Here is a 19,804-nt window from a genome sequence, read left to right as displayed (position 1 = left end):
GGAAGGAGAGTTAGCAAAGCACTACACAATACAAACATGTTGCACTTAGAATTCAAATTAACATTAATATAGTGATGGCTTTAAAGGAAGGAGGGATTTTGGACACAGCCTAAATTGAATATTTTTCTATTCTTTTTTTTATCTCGTCATTGCTTTTGGGATTATTCACCCATGCAATATAATGTTTCCAAGATGGCTACAACCATGTCTCCATGTCTGTCTTTTATACTCTTTTCTCCTCAGCCTCCTCTCGCTTCACTTCCTCGTGCCATTCACTGTCATTGTGAAAAGGTGTGTGTGACTCCACCAATAGTAGAGCAGAGCCCATTATTGTAAATAGGCCAATAAGTAACTTCACACAACGTTTCTCCAAAGCAAGCACACTCTATATGCAAAGCAGAAGCACACTGTTAAAGAAACTGGCGCCAAGTGATTATATTTGTAATTTAATTTCCTTGGTCACACAGAGATAAGAGCAGGGAGCGGCTACAGTTGGCTAGGGATGAATAGAGTGATGAGAATGGGACTACAGCTTCATTGTCTGGACTGAGATGTCCGAGACGACACCACTTACGAACAAGGGTACCGGCGGGCAGATATGGTACATATGCAGGGATTCACAAGTCTCAACTCAAAGACACAAAAAGACAGCAGAGGGAGTTCCACTATATGCAAGAACACTGCGCTCTCAAATCGAATGGATGAATGTAAGTGCAGGATAATCAAGAAAATATTTGTTCTCCCCCCCTGAAGCAAGCTCCGTCTCTCCCTTTCTGTCTGCCTCCTTCGCACTCAGTTCTGCTGAACAAGTGTAATCAGTAAGGGTGGTCCGGGTGGGATGTCAGTCACAAAGCGCAATGGCTCATTCCAGATTCTACGGGCGAGATGAACCGAGTCCCTGCAAAGAAAGACGACTGAAGGACACAAGGTGTACTCTGCCGACAATATAAAATGTCCTGACCCATTTTCAAAGCGTGTCCACTTATACTGATGACAGTCTTCAGTGGAGTGCACAATAGTGCAGTGGTTCAGACTCAGATTTTATTTTATATTTTATACATTCGAACATTCGGGGCTATGGAGAGCTGGCGGTGAACGAAAGAGACGAAGTTCATCAAAATCTGACACCACACAGAACTTAGTACAGACTTCAGGGTCAGTGTGAAAACTGGTTTGTGACGTCTCACATCCTTTGAGATTCAGATTTTTTTTTGTCCCAGAGGCATATTTGATTCACAGCCAATGCACAGAAACATGCAAACATTCATTGAATTATCCCAGAACCACAATGTCATTGTCAGCGAGGCCGATTGTTCAGGGCTGCTATTGAAGAAAGAACAAAACTGCTGCTGAATCACGGTCTTCTACATTGAAGTGTTCTATATCTCCAACCAGATGGAAGTAATGTGTTTCGTTGGTTTAGGCGTGATCAGTGTCATTTAATATTGTGAGGTGTGCGATTTCTCTGAGCTTTTTATCTAATAGACTGTGTGTGGAAAGGCAGTGATGCCGGTTAGTTTGTATTTACACCTTCTTGCCGTGGATGGAGGTTGTGTACCGTCAAGTGTGGAGTATATTTGATGGGCTCATGACTTTGGTCTTGCCTATGTCCATTTTCAAACATGTTGATAGGCTGTAACAGCATATTTGTCATTGAGTAGTGCAAGTATGGCAGCGTCAGCGTATTTTAAGTATGTAATGTTGGGTGAAGGGCTGGTACAGTCATTTGTGTAGAGGGTGTAGAAGAAGGGACTAAGGACACAGCCCTCAGGGACACGCTGTGTCCTCAGGGTGTAACCTTTGCTCAGGGAATTGTGAAACCATTGGATGAGGAGTGGAGGGATGTCTTGATCATCTGGTGGCTTTGTATTGTGTTGAAAGCAGAGCTGAAGTTAACAAAGACTACGGTGGCGAAGTTGCCCGGTGTTTCGAGATGTTGGAGGCGCATTCGTCCTTTGACCCTGTAGGTAAATTGGAAGGGGTCCGGCTGTTATCTGACGGCTGGCAGGGTTGTGTTCAGGAAATTCCCAGCTTTTTATGGTTAGTTTGTCGCGGTTGGGTTCTGACAGGCAGGGTTTTATTGGGAATGGGTTTGACGGGGGGATCCAGAGGTTGGGAATTGATGCTGTCCTGCAAGATTCTCAGAAGATGCAGAGAGAGCGCTTCATGGCACAGAGTTGGAGCAAGTAGGGATGACAATTTTCTCTCTCCCGTTGTTCTCCGTTCTCTCCTCCTCTCATCTTTATGTCTATTTCTCCCCTGCTGTCAAGTCTTTCTGCGTAAATCCTCAGAGTCTTGAATTTGAACCAAAAAGCATTAACATGTCAGGAAAGTTACAAATGTTCTGAGTGAATTATGTAAACCACAGATATATAAAACTGCAAAAAGCACGGAGTTCTCACTTTATTTCATAATTCATCTTGCTCCCAGATTGAGGAAAGTAAAACTGGACTTATTAGGTAGTTCACATTCTGGCTCAAAATCCTCTGAAATATGCCTGAGAATATTAATCACACTTTGTCTATCTCGCAAAAATAAAAATCAAACACACAGAAACGCATCCACATATACAAACAGGCACAGCTCTTTTTGTGATTTCATTACTCATCAAACGAGAGCAGTGTCTCCCACATTTTGCCAGATTTCAATGCAAGAAGCAAAGCAATAGATGTTACACTAGCACCACCAAAAGGTCAAGCTGAAAACAACAGCTTGCTTTCTTTCCCGAACTTACAGCACTAAGGATGCTTCGCCTTGGCAGCCAGCAAGTATATTTATTTATCTCAGGGAACTACAAATGCAAAGAGCAACACCCGCGTGGGGGTTGAGATGGTGGCAGTGCAGCATAATTAGTGGAACATGGCTGTATAATTGGTCTCTAATTGATATGAAGAGCAGTGGTTTATCCCGGGTTGTGTTCGACACATGCGGCCGGACGCTGGCAGGAAACCGGGTGGTCCGCTCAATCTTGGTGCCATCTTCTGATTGATGTCTCTGTAGCAAATGCCCTTCAACAATCAGTAGCCACAATCTCTCTGTGTCTATCAGGCCACCTGTTTATCAGTGCGTAACATCTTCGACCATTCATCCGTCGTTTCATCCTTTGTGCCTAAACGTCTCACTATCTCTGTCTTTCTATCTTCACATTGATTTGGCCTCTCTTTCTTTCTACGAAGGCATTCTCAACCTCTGAAAGGTGAAAGAGCAGCGTTTGTGGTGGTGGAAAGTGAAAAGTGAAGGGTTTGTTTATGAGATACTTGCAGCCATAAAAAGACTGCATGCCCAGACAGTATACCCACCGGAGGGAATAAAAGCAACCTCAGGTGAAAAGGAAATCAATTCAAAAAGTACTTTTACTTATGCACTACTTACTTTTTTTTCAAAAGTAAGGAGTGCACATGCTCTCTCAATTTAGCAAATGAGGGTTGCGGAGGATTCTTTTAATGATGAAAGTTGTCACTGAGAGGCACAGCTGGACACAAGATGTTAACACACAGGGAATTGAATGGATTTGAAGTTTGGGTGGGGAAGCTCTTTAGAACTATTCTGTTCATGGATCGAGTGCTGATGCAAGACGACCTTCAAGGACATTCCCCTCATTTACACAGCAATTAAGCACTACCCTGTCGGTAAATTGAAAAAGAGACAAAAATCCTCTGTGGATTTAATAACAAACTCATTACCAGGGCCCAACAGGGTGGAACTGCCTTTTAATTAGAGCAACACCTGATTAACGCCCAATTAACAGAGCCAGAGCCACTTAATTCTCGCCCACTTTGGCAGGTTGAGAACATAAACATAAGCAGTCCAAAATCTGAGTGCTTCCTCTGCTCTTGGGAAGGTGTGAGAGGAAAGTAAATAACGGCTTTGGAGGCCGTCTGCTGTCTGCTGGTCCAAATGAACCGCAGAGCCGGCATGCACGACACATGCAACCCCTCGTGGGCGGATGTAGGACAATTGTCCAAGCAGTTAAACATCCTGCTCGGACTGAGCACTCCTTCCTCCCACTCTCAGATAACACCCTTTAGGACAGACAAAGCTTTGAACTTGTATTTATCTGTGGAAGGGTGTGCACAGCATGATCAGCCTTGTTGAACATACTATATAACATATGACATCTAAGTGGTAATAAAATAAGGGATCATTGATTGATTGGTATGACCACAGACTTTTACCTTTTATAATTTAAATAACAACACAATGCGTATTTGCAATAAGGATTTAACAATAATGATGGTGTGCATAAACATAAAAACAACCTATTTTTCTTTTGTTGAAGTCTATCAAAAGTGTCACATAGGCATCACAAGATGGCGCTATTTTAACATTCATCAACTACATTATGGCGCCTACTGAAATGTTTAGTTCAAGGTATGAGTTGAATGTTTGGTGAGGGTTTTGTTTACACAAATGCAACTGAAAAGCTTCCATAACTGGATCTGTTCTTTCAAAATGTCACATTCACTTTATAAGAACACATTTGTCACCTTGCATTTGGTGCCCAGTTTCTCAGCCAATAGCATTGGTCTTAAGTGTGTTTTAATTTAGTTTCAGTCCATACTGATAACAAACTGGAGAATAGCCGTCAGGTCTTAGTGAAACTGGAGACCATACACAGCTCACCAGTATTCAGTCTGGTTGTACAGTACAGAGCTATTAAGCAGCGAGGAATTGAATCCTTGAGTTTCAATGTCTTTTCCTCGGTTATGTCCTTACTTCTCCACTCCAATCAAGGCTCATGGGATCCATGTTTCTGTTGCTGTTACCAGGGTAATAACCATCACAGAAAGAGCGTTTCGCCACCTTAAGTTGAAAGGAAGTCCGCCACGACTCCACAGCCTTCTCTAAGTCCGGCAGGATGTCAGGCACAACAGCTTGCTCGGCTATAAAGACTATCAGCTCCACAACCAACAGCAGGACCCAGCCTAAAGCTCCTAGCCAATAGGAGGAGCCGAGGCTGGACAAGTCTTGGCGGATTTCTTCCCGGTGCTGATAGGTGAAAAGAGACCAGCTGAGGAGGAAAAAGAATCCTGTAGATAGAGGATACAAACGAGTCAAATCAAGTATCATTGAGGGGGAAAGGGGGTGGGGGTGGGGAGTCATTAAGGTCAATTATGATGTGCCTGGAGCTTCAGAAAAGAGTTTGTATGATAATGAACTGCAATTCCAAGAGAAGTGAAACGTCTCTTTTAAAACAACTTCCCTGCAGGGTATGTTAGTGTTAGATTCTTGAGGTGTGGGTTTGAAGTGAACTACACAAACCAAAAGGCTATTTGGAGGTTAATTAGATATGGGGCTGTGCTTTACTACTTTACTTGCAATGTATATATTATTTTAAAACTCCCGAAACAACAGCAGCCAATTATTAATTCAGAGAAAAACAAAAACATGTGTGTGTGGCTCAGGCAAACAAGCTGCAGTTCAAATCACATCATTTTCTTTGTACTTTTAGTACACACAGCAGCTGACCTTACAACATGTGTATGGTTGTGTATGCAATTAAAAGATGCTACTTCGTTATAACATTACACCTTCAACTTTGACCCTCTTGCTCATATACATACGCTGCTCATTATGGGGAAGCACAGCCAGAAAAGCATGCCGATTGCAACCTGATTGCAGTGGGGCATCCTGGTATTTGTGGCATACTGCATTTAACATACTATTGGGACATTCTCAATCTTATTCTGGGATGCTAAATAGTATGGCAGTATGGGTATTGGAACGCATGCAGTGTTTCTCATATTCTGAGCAGTGCAGTTGTGTTACCTGTGGAGGCCATGGTGAGCAGCAGCAGTGTGGAGGGGTAGAGGGCTTGTCCTGCCATGAGGAGAGAGCGCGTGTTGGAGTAGGAGCGCACCGTCTCAGATTTCCAGCAGAGGGCAAACACCAGACACAGAGCACCAGTGCTCACAGCCATGAGGAAGGAAAGAACTCCATATACTCTCTCTGCTTGCAGCACTGGAAGACACACAACAACAGACACACATGCACAGTTCAAAAAGGGAAGAGTAACTATAAAAAGGCAGCATGCTGAATTGATGGATTCCCTTAATAATGCCCCTGCCGACAACTGAAACCAAAAGAGTAAAATCGAGAGTGTACGTGTACTTTTCAGGCAGTTTCAAGTATATGGAGCTCACACTGCATTGCTTTCATTATTTCAGTGTGTTTGCGCATAGAACCGAGTTGGGTGTCCTTTAGTAGCCGTTTAACTCACATAATAAAACCACCCATATTGTCTGTGACCAAGCAAATATTGACAAGAATCTTTTATTTAATTCCCAAATGTCCTTGCTGGAGCATCATCTGTCAGTACATGTACTGTTACAGCTGTTCTGTGATAATTCATTTGTGAATTGTTCATTAGTAGCTGTCTGAGGCACAACAACAACACAACATACAAGTACAGTTACTGTTGGGCTAACTGTATTGTATTTTACTTTTTACTTGTTGTTAATGTAACACAAGGTAACAGTAATTGATCATTTTTGTGGGGTTTTTTTTCACTGGTGATACTTAAAATGTTCCTGGCATGGGGTACAATGTAACTGCTAGGACAGTTAGTGTTAAGAACATGTTATTCTTAGTTTGAGTGCAAGGTTCCATGGGGTCTGTGACTCAGATGTGAGATCTCTGCCTATTAACAAAGCGGCCGTTGAAGACAAGATAACTGGGTACAGTTTATCTTTGAGCAGAATGTACAGTTTATGTATGTGATATCAAGGTATATAAGTGAATGCTTGGAAGTGATAAAAGTCATGATAATCACTTCCAATAACAATTTGAAAGGACATTTTCAGCTGTTTTCAACCATTTTCGGAAGTGGATTAGCTCGCTGCGCGCTTAGTAAAGGCAGAGGAATAACACTAGATTAAATGATGTGGGTCATCATATCCTTGAGTTAACAATGTCAACAAACAAGATGTAGCTGACCAAGATTTCAGCACATTTGCCTTCAGCCAATTGTGAACGCTTATGACAAGAATGCACTTCTCTGGCACAGGAGCGAGCTCATACTTGTTTATTACTGCTGACTGAGAAGCTGCTCCCGATTCTGAGGTGTAAAAAAAAAAGGCTCCCTGAGGCTGATCTCTAGCAGAATCTGTGCCTTATTAACACAGCACAGACTTGTTTAAATATTCTGCCCTTCATACATGTTTTTCCACCTGTTATACTGTATGTCAGTCAAAACTTTAATACAACTCTGAGTGACATTTTTAGACAGATGACAGATTTAATTTGTTGACCGCAGACAAATGTCAAAAGATATGAATGTGGCACGTTGCTCACCGTTGAAGACAATGCCTTCTTCACGGTTTGTCGGGTCACTTTTAGTGTTATTCCACTCAGTCCAGAGTCCCCTCTCCTTCAGCCAGAACGGTGTGCAGACGGCATAGCAGACACACAGGCAACCGGCCAAGCCCACACAGGACTGAGAGAACCTGAAGCGACTGATAGAGTCCCCGAGCTCCAGCATCTTCATATTTCTGCTCCACTGAGAGACAAAGAAAGCACAAGGCAAGAGGAAAGAGATGTGTATTCAGAGTGTGCTGAAATTGAGCAACGGAAGGAAAGTCTCAAAACTGACCTAGTTCATATAAATCAGCTTTAAGGATGTAATATTGTCATTAAAGTATTGTCTTACCTTTGTTGTTGTCGAGGGAAAACAGGAACAAAGCAGTGAGGTTAGACTTTGTACAGGTAGTGTAAGTTTACTGCTGTACGAATACGACTAGCAACACCCTACTTGTACTGCTCAAGACCACAAGCCCTCACTCGCAAATCAAACCCTTCAGTGTTACTCCGCCTCTGCTGCAATGGAAACTTCCCCAGCCAGTGGCTACATTTCCCACTGTGACCCAGCAACTCACACTGTAGAGAAAGTGAAAGCACCATTCCATATTTAAGGAAGCAGAGGTTATATTACGCCAATATTAAGCAATAAGGTAAATAATAAAAGGTAGTCAGGGAGTCTTTAAAATCATTTGACTCTCTAAAAGCAAAATATCACTCACACATTTGTTTATGTCAAATGCAGAAACTGTGTGTTGGGGGTGTCGGCGGGTCAATATGCATAAAAAAAAAAAAAGAAGGAAATCCCACTCTGCGTTTGTCACAGCGGTGCACGGGTGGATGTGGTTGATGGCGTCTGCAACCTCCGATATCTCTCCTCTTCGTCATACCACCAATAGAACAGCGCCCACCCAAAAGAAAGTGCTCAAAAATCGGAGCCTGCTGTTGGTGCATGTTTCATACTAATTCAATACATATGAACTCGTCTTTCACTGGGCAATGCAGATGTACTCTAAATGATAGATCATAGTCAAATAAAGAATTAATAAATTCCTTTATTCACAGATCATTACATTTACAGAAAGTACAATACTTTCTGATAAAATAAAGTGCATCTGATCAAATAATAAAGATATATAATTCAGATTAGGATTAAAGTGTTTAAGAATACAGCGTGACTGATTTTGGTGGATTTACATTTGGCATTGAAATAAACATACATTTTATCAGTCTGGATTACAAAAACAAAAAGCAAGGCCGTCTCCCTTCGCAGCTAAAGAATAAGGTCTTGAGAGATGCAGGTAAAAAGGTACTGTCCTTCCTTCCATCCTGGCCTTGCCTGCCTCACTCTTCTTCTCTCCTCTTTAGCCTGCTCTCAGCTAATGTTTCTTCTTCAATCAGCCATCAGATTTGACTTGTTGTCAGGTGTTTGTGTCAAGCTTTTCAACATGAGTGCAGGGACTAAGAAGGATGCTGAAGGGCCGTCTCTTGATATTTGGCAGCTACATTCGTGACAGTTTATCCTAAGCTTACTTTCTGGCACTTTGCAGCAGGGCCTTGAATACATCAAGAATCTCTGGGTCCTCTCCAGCAGACAGCTCTGGAGTGTTTTTCTCCAGCCAATCGGAGGCATGGATCTGGTGCCTGAGAGTGCCAATCAGAGAGTCCAGGCTGTCTGTGGGCTTGGATGCTTGGCAGTCCTGCAACACAAACTCCTTAGTGGCCAGCGAGCCTGTGTCAGGAACAGGGCTATCCTTCTCCTTCTGCTGGTCCGATGACTTGCTGTGGGGTGATGATGTTGAATTGACAACCGCAGCATTGTCCGACTCTGCACTGTCCTCTTCCACTGATTTGTCGCTCTCCTCATTGGCTTCTTTGACAGAGCGTGAAAAGGCGCTGGTGCTTTTCTCCTCAATTTCTTTCAAGGCCTCCCTAATTCGCTTCAAGCCTGAAATAACACAACACATTTCCAGAACAAGTCAGTAACTCTCCGATAAAAGCAGAAGATAAATCAGAATAGCACAAACCTTTGGATGAATGAATTCAATTATATGTGTGATCTAATCAATGTCTAGTTTAAGACACAGTAGGGTAATTAGAGGGAATAACACAAAACAACTATACATAAATATATCAACTTTTCAACAAATCATATAAGACCGAGACTACAGACTGACCGAGCTGAAGGTGGAGGTGCTGGTCGGAGAAGACGATGCGGAACCAGCCGGGCGTGGAGCAGAAGAAGGCCTGACCACAGCTCAACACCACCTTGTGTCTGAGGAAACGCCTCCATAGAGACAACTCCTCCTCAAACGTCGACTCTCTGAGGTACTACAAAGATGGAGAGATAAAAGTGACACATCAAGCCCCTGGGAGGGAACAGGGTTATTTTGCATTTGATTTAGTGCCAGCCCCGACATCTGGGCGTGACTTTGAGCTTGGTACCTCTCGGAAGTCGGCCCAGACATACAGGGAAGCAGGTCTGTCCAGGTAGGGGACGCCGATACTCTGCAGCTCTCCTGTCAGGTAACTGTGAGCAGCTTTCAGTTTGCATCTGTTCTCGGGTAAAAAATCTTCGCTGATCCACTCTGGAACACGAGAGGGTGAAGTGACAATACGTATGTGTAAATGAAATGAAAATCATTGAAAAATAATAATAAATTAAAAAAATGTAGACATTTTTTAAATGAACAAAAGACAGCTACTTTACAAGGACAGCGGATTGACTGGCCTTTCCCAAAAGAGGGTTGATGTGATGATTATTTTCTCAATACATTGTTTTGGCAAAAGCAGATGAGAAGCTTGGATCCGTACCTCTGTCCTTAAGAAGTTGTGCTACCTGGTGCTGGGTGGTTCCGGAGATACCGTGGAATGAGCCCAGCTGGGCCATAGCCTCCAAGAGGTCGTTGTTCTCAGTATACAGAGTGCCCAGTCTGGTTCCTGCCATTGCAAAATCCTAGAAACAGTAGAAATGTTTTTTTTTAATTTTCACATACATGAAATTCCACATCTGCATCCAACCCATCCTACGCATTTGTGAGCAGTGGGCTGCTAGTAAGCGCCCATAAAGCAACTTGTGGTTCAGCGTCTCGCTCAAAGACACGTTGACATGCGGACAAGAGGTGCTGATGACAACCGACAAGCTTAAAAGGACAGTGAAAGCAAACAAGATATGTCACTGTACTGTGAGCAGGGACATGAAACGTCTCACAATCTCTCACTCTCATACAGCGCAGAACAGAACGTACCTTGCTCATCCCCCACATTACATGTGTCCTCTGTGCGTCGGGCAAACTGAGAGAAGAGCACATCATTAGCAGTTCCTCCACGGCCTCCAGCCACGGTTGTTATGATTAAAGGTCAAACGGAGTAATCATGCAGAGGTTAGATTCATGCAGTACCTGTCTACACTGAGGACACTGTGAAAGACAACATGTTCGTCAAACACCGTCAGCATGTATACTTCATCAACGATGGAGTGGAGCTCATTTCTAAAGCAGGAAATTGTGGAGATAAAGAGAATATAAATATATACAGTGCAGCATTAATAATAAACCTGGGTTTCATATTGTTAAATCATTGTTTACGACAAAGAAAATGCAACAGGAATACAAAATTGTGCCCTCAGCGTCCTCTGTCAGGGCAAAAGCACTGTGGTTTATGGTTACAACAGCTCAGTGCCTGCAAGCGTCGGTGGAGGGAATCACTCGGGCAAGATGATTTAGAAAACATGATGCAGGAGACTACTTGGCACATAGCTGCACTTGACAATATGCTGATGGTTAAGAGAGGTGATAAAACTCCATCAAGAGCACTTGCTATTCCGTACGAGGGACAGAGCTCTCAGCCCATAAAATGAAACAGTTCGCAGAGGAACTGTGTGCAGTGCTTTGGCACTGTCCGCTTTGTGCCTGAAGATTACAGTGTAAGGTCACAGCGTGACATAATAGGGGAAAGAAAACATACCTTTTGGCAAACTCCAAGAAGGCAATCATCTCCTCCGGGGTGTAGATCTCAGCCAGAGGGTTGTGGGGGTTCATCAGTATAACAGCTCGGATAGTCAAACCCTAATAGAGATGGCCAGTTTCTGAATAAATATAAAGGTCTTCAAAGTCTTAAGAAATTTTGAGCTGTAAAACTATTGCTGAGAATGATAGAGCACCCAACGGAGACCTTTAACCAGTCCTTCTTTAAATATTAATTAAGGAGAGGTGCTGCAGAATAAATGAATTCGCGAATTACCTGTTGTTTAGCCCTTTTCAGCCCTTCTTCTAGTTTGCCCACAGTAAGGTGGAAGGGTCGTCCGTCTTTGCCATCGGCCTGAAAATTAAAAACAACAACATTCAAATTGGACAACTGATACACCTTACTGAGCGAGACCCAAGCACAAAGTAAGCAGTGCAGGTACATGAGGCTTTGTGTTCCTACCTCACAGTCCAGAGGAACATGGAAGAGTTTCACGTCACTATACAAATGTAGATCCTCGGTGATGATGCCGTAGAAGGGAGTAGGAATAAGAATGACATCTGCAACATGAAATACACAATGACCACTGATATACAAACACATCCATCAAGACCCATATGAGATACTATTTAGGTTATTTGGCTGCATTGCTGATGTAGAAGCAAATCCAACAATTTGTAAAATGGGCTAATCTGAGTATTTGTGCACAAATAAATGGTTTACCATAAAAATGATCCATGTTGGTAGTAAATAGACAAACATGGGCTGCTTCGGAGGCTTGTGGTTTTCAAATTGCTTGTATTGCAAAACAAATATGTTACATTGCATTAAATGAGACCATTTATGTAGCTGCACAAATAAAAGGTGTTTTGTTTAAATTATTATGCGACAACTTCCCCATTCTATTATATTTATACAGTGATCATTTTTAATACAGACAAAGGGTTTGTTGTAGCTGTTGTTATTGTGCACATGTTTGTATTCATGTAGTATAGCTGTGGATGTATTGTGTGTGCCAGTGCATTCTGAACCTACCTTTAGGGTCACAAATGACTGCAGCAATACACGAGAAGAGGGAACTACAGCCATTCATCACCACAACCTGCGCACACACACACACACACACACACACACAGTTATTAAAGACCCAATTAAGGCACTGAAGGAGCCCTGATAAATATGCCACAAATTCAATACATCTGCAAATTAAGTTGGTTACCCAGAGAAACTATGTTAGTTCAGTTGCAGCATTTAGCATCTTTATAGTCATTACAGAGATAATCAGATAAATTCATTTAACCCATTGCCATTTCGTTTATGAGAATAATTGGCTGTAATCAGAGTGTCTTCTGTAGCAACAGTAAAAAGACTTATTTGTGAGTTATTTAGTAATTTGTTGAACATATGTATCAGTCATGGGATGGGCACCTTCTTTACACATATCACAGCAATCCTGATGGACTAGTGATACAAAAAAGACAAAACAATGAATGTATTCGAGCCCGTTCTAGGTTGACTGCATACGTTTGTCTTAAAGCATTCAGCTTCATGACAACTCTACCAATTCATTGGTTGATACATTTGTACTGTTTGTTTTAAGTCTGTCACTTGATTCTTCTCCGTGAAATGTCTTTTGTTGTTTCTAACTTTGGTTGTTTGAACTTTTATGTGAAACATTTATGCTGCCGTCGTAAACTGAGAAACACAATTAAAAGCAGTCAATGTGCTCCAGTACTTTTTATTTACCTTAACAACAAATGTATTGTTTCATTAAAGAAACAATACATTATTTTTACATGTGGAAAAGCACCCAGTCAAAAGTGCAACTAGTCATTCTGAAGAATAGTTTTAAAAGATTAATGTATAGGGAGAATTGTAGCGCTGTATTGTGGTTCAGGTGGCACTACACTAGATGTAATAATGTTCAGTAGTTTCAACTCTTGGAGATTAATAATATTGTTTACCTTTTGTCCAGTATGTTGAGAATAAAGTCGTAGTATGAAGTGCCCACTGTCTGCAGTCATAATATAAATGTTGTACAGTATTTCTCTCTAACATGTAAATATCGTCGTCTTACAGAATGTACATTTGCTAATGAACCTCTGAACTGTGACGACTGCAAATACTGTGAGTATTGTGTTTTTACATGTTCCACAAACTGACTTGTGTTATGAAATATTCAAGGTAGATTGTATTGTCACACCTTCCATATACATCATTCAGTATCATACTATATTATATAATGTATTCAAATGGACTGTTCATAGAACGTGTGTTAAATTCGAGCATCAAAAGCAACAATCTCCACTCACGTTGTCAGCTTTCAGTGGTTTTGGAGAACGGCAGTAGTGAGTCAGGAACTTTGCAACTTCCTCTCTCAAACTGAAAGAGAATCAAGGTTATGAAACGGAATCAGTTCTAGTTAAAATGTAACTTTACTACGAGCCTCTCGGCTTTATTGAGCACTTTAATCTCTTACAATGTGTGTGCCCTCCAGTCTGAATACTGCAACAAGGATGGGCTAATATATAGCATGTCAGGCTTGGTCAGCTGTAGCAGAGAAGAAAATGAAATTAATTTGTGAATACGGGCAGAATAATTCAGATTACCAGGATGTGATTTAAATGTTAATCTTACCCGTTTATGAAGGAGATCATAGCAGAGCTTATTCTCACTGGTAGCCATGTTTATTATACCCTGCGAGTGAGAAAAATAAATTTGATGGTGTCCTTTTTTTGCCACATAAGAGCTGTAAGAGTTATTTCTTCATGACAGACTCACATCGGGGTTCTCTGTGCCGTGGTGTTTGTCCATTGCATATTGGGCATAGCTCTCCTGGAGAATGCCTTGATTTTGTCGGATGCTGTTGCCACGGTTGGACAGGTACACGCTATGGCCGAGAGGTTCTGCACCTCTCAGTGTTGCCAAAACATTCTGGGACCTTTCGCATGCCTTTACAGATGTAGGCGGTGTTGATTTTACAGTTGCCTGAGTGGAAACCGCCTGTGTAGCGGGAGCTTCTGAAGGTGGCTGAGAGGAAGATGACGAGACAGAGGTGGCAACCGTGGTCATCAGCGATGCTGACAGATGAGCTAGGGGTGAGAAGAACGGGTCGGTCGCCATGGTCGCGGCGGCCGGAGCGCCCTGTCTGACAGCAGTCAACGCCCCCGTGAGCATGCTGAACAGGCGGAGCTCATGCTGCCGCTCCTGTTCCGCCCTCCTCTCCTCCCGCTGTTCCCTGCGCTCCTCGGCCTGCAACTCTCTCTCCAGCCGTGCCTCCTCCAGGGAGAGGAGGCGCTCCTCTGCTGACTGCTGCCACTTCAGGAAGCTGGCCATGGCTTTATCCAGGCTCTTTTGACCGCCACATCTTGCACCTCCGTGGCCCCACAAGGTTTTGCCACCCAGGCGACGCTTCCTCTGTCCCACGGCGGTCGGGGGATGAGAAGCCTTCGCACTCGGATGCTCAGATGTGTCCTGTGGCACAGGACCACCAACAGCATGGGTGGTAGCTGTGGCCGAGCAGGCAATGTTCAGGTCACTAAAACCTAGGGGTATAAAAAAAAGAGAAATAACTTTTCAATTACATATCACTTTCTAGCCTTGTGGTAATTACTTTGTTACAATTACAATATTAGAACTCATAGTATTTGGAATGGCAACCTGAAGGTGAGATTCTTGCATTTGTTGAGCTCTCTCCTCGACCCAGAGAGCCCTCGGGTCCCAGTAGAGACTGCCCGTCAGTTTCCTGGTCATCTCCAGATCCATAGTACATCTCGGGGGGAGCAACGCATGAATTCAGCATGCTCTCCTCAACATCTTCACATTTAATATCCAGTGGATCTCCAGCTTTCGGAGGCTGACCAAACAGAAACCCACCTGAGGAAGTGGGACCAAAGGCGCCTGCTGCTCCCTGCAGGTAGGTCTCAGGCCCACCCTGGCTCTGAAACACCTGTTGAGCTATGACAGCTCCACCCATGGAGGAGTAGGTAATAGCCGGTCGGTTCGCCAGCACCCTGTCCATCACGTCGTAGAACTTCCAAGACCTCATTTTGTGGTTGTCCTTAATGCGGCGGTACTCCAGCTTCATCTTTTTGATCTTCTCCCTGCACTGGTCCCCGGTGCGGTAGATGCCCTTATCGCGCAAAATGTGCGCTATGCGGTCGAATACGCGCTGGTTGCGCAATGAGCTCTCCAATTCAATCTGGACCGACTCGTCCGACCACAGCTGGAGCAGCTCCACTATCTCCGGGTCGGTCCAGTTGCTGCCTCGCTCATGCCTCCTGCCGCGGAAGTCCATCCTTGAAGTTGCAGGACGTGTTCTGCAACATAAGACGGCATGAAGAGACATTAGCGGCCACCGCTGTGTCGGAACACCTCGATGCGACGTTGGTCACGTGTGTTCTTAATGTACAGAGTTCATTATAGCACGATGTTTACTCACTCGAGTTCTCTCACCGCAAATCAAAAGAGCAGCTCTTCGGGAGCAGACTGTTTTGTGGCCGTCACTCAGACGTGACACCCGCGTAGGTTGACTCATGTCACGGCTGGTTAGCCCGGTTTCGACTGGTTGAAATGGCAGAGCTTTGTTCAGCCGGTGCTAAGATATATAACGTTACTTCATTATTAAGAGCGAATTGGTCAGAACTTGGCGAGCCGGGGGAATTGGCCGTACGTCCGTGGAACAGACGCGTACACAAACATCTACATCCGGGTTGACGGCACATGCGTGCTGTCCTTATTCCGGGATAACTTTGGCCCGCGCTAAGGGGAGAGCTGCTGAAAGCAGGCTGTGTTTCACTCGTACCAGGCTGTGTAACCGGGAGAGGACCCGGCCACGCGAGCTTTGTGCTATGGCCCCCTCTACCGTGCGGTGTGCCTCTTTCACCGGTGCGTGTAAATTGGGCAGATGTCCAGAAGATGGCGGTCACACACAGGGCCGCAAACCGTCGATATTGAAACCGAGGACGTGTGTTTTGGGTACAAGCGCAGCCCTGTGATCCTTTATAACGACACAATAAAGACGATAGAGGGCTGAAATCAACGCAAATAATCATTATACTGAGAATAAAAGTCCCGTCCCACCATTAGCAAAGCCTTAATCGAAGCGTTGTAGGTACAAATAAGCCTCTTGAATAAATATGTACGTTTACAGTTGCACATCATGGATTGGTAATCTAATATTACACCACAATAATCTATTAGTTAATCAATTTGACCTGCTTGCGAAGGTTAACTGTCAATTACGAACATGAAGTGGATAAACGTGACCTTAGGTTCGTGCATTCCTTATTTTGAGCGACATGAAGACACTCACCCGCCCCTCTCGACAGCCGCGGAGGGACAAATCAAGCGCACGTGACAGTCTAGTCGGCCCCAAACGTGACGTATTTCCTGGAGAAAATGGTTTGTGGCACTTTGTTGTGATCTCCATACAGTAGTGAGCCGTTATATTGTATTGGCACGCAGACCCCATCATTCTCCATTTCCCCCCCATCCGTGTATTTATTTTGTGTGTGAATTAATGCCAGCTTCACGTGACCCGAGGCAGCACAAACAACTGAACAAAGCCCACTAAGAAGAAGCACCGGGCACAATATCACAACCCTGGTGGCAAGTTGCTGGAGACTGGAGGGTTGGACCGAGCACCTGGACGAGGATGGGCGTGATCGGGTCGCATCGTTATTCATCTCCTGAACTAAGTGGAGGACGCGCCGCCTCAGGTTAGATGTAAAGTATAAAGTCGAACCTCGGGAGAAAGGAGAGTGTCCACTCGGAGGAGGAGGAGGAAGATAATGAGAAGGCTGGACGCTTCATTTTCTTCTTGGCATCTTTAGTTTCTGTAAAAGCCACGAGTCAGATGTGTTCACCGCGGGGCGGGGAGCTGGGGCAGAGTGGGTGGGAACAATGGGAGCATTTGCGGAAAGCATGACGGCTTTTTTTTTTGCATAAAGTCTCTGCCCAGCGTTGCCGAAGGCTCTCACCAGTCTTCCCAGTCAGGTAAATCCTTCCCCAGTGCGGGTAACAGGCTTTCTCAATCCAATACAGTTGGATCTTTTTTTATTTACCGGAGGAGACATGACTTGACCGGCTGGTCCGCAGCGCTTCCTCGCTGAAGTTTATTGTTGGTAAGATAACGGGATTTGTATTGAAACTCTTGTATTTACTGTGCATGTCGCGTTTGATTCTGTTTATTTTGTGTTTATGTTATGTTCTCTCTCTCTCTCTCTCTCTCTCTCTCTCTCTCTCTCTCTCTCTCTCTCTCTCTCTCTCTCTCTCTCTCTCTCTCTCTCTCTCTCTCTCTCTCTCTCTCTCGCGCACAGGCTCGTACATTTAGGCATTATAGTGTTTAGACCACGGTTCATCCTCACATTGGCATCAGGTATTTGTGTCTATTTCAGTTTGAACCAACGAGCTGTAAAAACTCAACTTTAAGTGATCTAACTCGTCCCATGTTGTCCTTTGGTTATTGTTGTTATTTATAAACAATGTGTTTACCCCAAGTGCAACTCCCAGTGGGATCTCAACAAGGGAGGAAGTCAAGGTCACTAGCTTTTGAGTCAAACAGCACTGCTCTAAGCTTCCTCCTCAATTGGATTATACTACCTCATCGTATCACAGATTACCAGTTGAAACAAATCTTTAGATGCCTGTTTTCTAGTGCCTAAATATTGTCCAGGTCAGTTAATAGACTAGTTAAAAGCTATTAAAAAAAGGGATGCTCCCATGTTTATGTTGCTGGAGGAATCGGACTGTGTGGTTCACATGCACCTCTCTAGCTCTGTTGATTCGTTGCCAGCGCTGGGTTTAACAATACTGGTAATCTATCAATAGCAAACTCTTAGGAGCACACATTTCTCTAAGAAGCATAAAGCCTGAATCCAGTTGGGGGGGGGAGAGAAGAAGGAAGTCACACAACAATATAACTCATCTATAAAGTAGGACAGAGAGTGTCATGAATGAGAGGACGTTTGACACAGGGAACAATGCCAAGATTCAGATAGCTGGATCTCTCTGCGGGACATTACTTACATAATTGATTCTTGCTCCTGGACACATTGCTGCTGCCCTAGACAACATTTTTATCGGGCTTTTCCATCTCCGGCGCTCCTAGGCATTGGGAGCAAAGATGGATCAGGCTATAGTGGCACTTAGTCACGGCGTTCTCGCTCACTTCAGAGTGTGTCCCTGACGATGGCCGCACAGCTCACTTCTAGCTGTACGCCGCTGTCCTGACAGAGCACAACATGCCTCTAACTTGGAGCAATTTTCCCTCGCACAAGAGGATGCGTGGCTGTCAGTGGTCCTTCACAAATGCTGCAGTTCTCTCCTGTGCCTTTTTGTTTTCTGTGAGAGTGCAGCCCAGAGCACATGGTGGGTGTTGATTTGGCTGCTGGGCAGTCTGAAACGGAGCCGGAGTGCTGCATATGGTCTGTCACAGCTTACAGTGCCTGTCATTGCCAATGGAAATCGCCTGTTCGCCTCCATCGAGAGTAGATGTGGTCTTCTGTCACATTGTGTTTATTGCGTCTCTCCAGAGAGATCCTAATGGAGAGAAAGGTAACTGAATGCATATGCTGCACATTTGCATGTTCAGACATGTTCACTCAACTGTAGGCCTCTGCTGATGTTCACTAAGCAGAGAAACCCATCTGGAAAATCATACAGATGGGTTGGAACATTTAATTAATAACCAATTGTCTGAACTCCAATTGTTTTTCAAACCAGCACTTTATAAGAGGTCAATCTAGAGCTCGGGTATACTTAGAAAATGGAATATTAGAATGTGATATGTCAGTATTGGCCAACAATGAAGTGTGTGTGTGTAGCCATAACACAGCCTGAAAGATCAGCAAAGAACAACCGATTAACAACATATTGATTAAATATTTATGTGACCATAATGATATCACTGTATATCAAAATTCCCCCCAGATCTTGCTAGATTTCTGCACACTCAAATTAAAGCAGTCTGGATAGTAACTTAAAAGCTATTGTTCCTGAAAGCTGCAAGTCCGTAGAATATCCAGCAGCGCTCCACACTGTTGCCCACGCACTCCAATGATGATATCCAGACAATAATAAATGCACAGCGTTGAGTCTTTGCTGATCCATCACCCTCTCCACTCACAGGACAGGAATCACTCTGCTTAGCTTGTACTTCACTGAGCAGCTACACCAGAAAAGGTCGCGGGGTGAAGGCCACCCTCCTCAAACGCACCTTGGCTGTTATTCCTTCAGCAGATAATTCAATATGATGATGTAACGTCTTTCTTTGCGATACACAATTGTGGTCGTCTAAACTGATAGCACGCATGCAGACTAGAATTTCTCTGAAAATCTGATTTAAATGTGATCTGATCAAATGAGAAAGTACAAAGTACCTCTCATTTGTTAAGTAATTAATTGCTCAAAGGCTCATTCTGAATTTTCCAGCAGGTACGTCTCCGCTAAATGTTTTGCTGGGAACCACCTGTTGGTGTTTCTGCTGCTGTTGTGTTCCATAATAGAGAAAGTGTTTTTTGAACAACAGGTATCTTTGATC

General features: G+C 43.8%; 3 protein-coding genes across 9 annotated transcripts in view; 1 reads left to right on the top strand and 2 right to left on the bottom strand.

Moving 5' to 3' along the window:
* Nucleotides 1–4,036: 4,036 nt before the first annotated feature.
* On the bottom strand, nucleotides 4,037–8,089 carry si:ch211-256a21.4. Of its 2 annotated transcripts, XM_034535249.1 has the most exons (5): nucleotides 8,019–8,089; nucleotides 7,649–7,875; nucleotides 7,294–7,498; nucleotides 5,770–5,961; nucleotides 4,037–5,030 (listed from the first exon to the last, which is right to left on the bottom strand). In XM_034535249.1, exons 3-5 carry the CDS (start codon nucleotides 7,484–7,486, stop codon nucleotides 4,705–4,707), a joined length of 711 nt encoding a protein of 236 aa, XP_034391140.1. In that variant the 5' UTR covers nucleotides 7,487–7,498; nucleotides 7,649–7,875; nucleotides 8,019–8,089; the 3' UTR covers nucleotides 4,037–4,704. The 2 variants fall into 2 exon arrangements, with proteins under 2 accessions (XP_034391140.1, XP_034391141.1); XM_034535250.1 differs by having other exon boundaries at nucleotides 7,649–8,054.
* A 244-nt stretch (nucleotides 8,090–8,333) lies between these two features.
* Nucleotides 8,334–17,132, bottom strand: accs (1-aminocyclopropane-1-carboxylate synthase homolog (Arabidopsis)(non-functional)). Of its 3 annotated transcripts, none has more exons than XM_034534564.1 (16): nucleotides 17,009–17,132; nucleotides 14,923–15,581; nucleotides 14,044–14,807; nucleotides 13,900–13,959; nucleotides 13,742–13,812; nucleotides 13,575–13,644; nucleotides 12,298–12,364; nucleotides 11,725–11,822; nucleotides 11,539–11,616; nucleotides 11,263–11,363; nucleotides 10,698–10,787; nucleotides 10,545–10,590; nucleotides 10,111–10,252; nucleotides 9,742–9,884; nucleotides 9,474–9,627; nucleotides 8,334–9,244 (listed from the first exon to the last, which is right to left on the bottom strand). In XM_034534564.1, the coding sequence occupies exons 1-16, from the start codon at nucleotides 17,074–17,076 to the stop codon at nucleotides 8,826–8,828; spliced, it is 3,030 nt and encodes a 1,009-aa protein (XP_034390455.1). In that variant the 5' UTR covers nucleotides 17,077–17,132; the 3' UTR covers nucleotides 8,334–8,825. The 3 variants fall into 3 exon arrangements, with proteins under 3 accessions (XP_034390455.1, XP_034390457.1, XP_034390458.1); XM_034534566.1 differs by lacking the exon at nucleotides 17,009–17,132 and adding an exon at nucleotides 15,704–16,299; XM_034534567.1 differs by lacking the exon at nucleotides 17,009–17,132 and adding an exon at nucleotides 15,718–16,299.
* furinb (furin (paired basic amino acid cleaving enzyme) b) overlaps nucleotides 16,550–19,804 on the top strand; it is a 61,431-nt gene continuing 58,176 nt past the window's right edge. The window contains exon 1 of one of the 4 annotated variants that reach the window (XM_034534570.1): nucleotides 16,550–16,982. The gene's annotated coding sequence lies outside the window, so the exon portion shown is untranslated. Of the gene's footprint in view, nucleotides 17,388–19,804 lie in introns of all 4 variants that reach the window. The other 3 variants (XM_034534569.1, XM_034534568.1, XM_034534571.1) reach the window with 3 other exon arrangements.

Source organism: Cyclopterus lumpus, chromosome 6 (genome assembly GCF_009769545.1).
Source record: "Cyclopterus lumpus isolate fCycLum1 chromosome 6, fCycLum1.pri, whole genome shotgun sequence".
Taxonomy (NCBI): Eukaryota; Metazoa; Chordata; class Actinopteri; order Perciformes; family Cyclopteridae; genus Cyclopterus; species Cyclopterus lumpus.
Note: the sequence above shows the minus strand (reverse complement) of the source record. Positions and strands in the feature narration are given on the sequence as shown.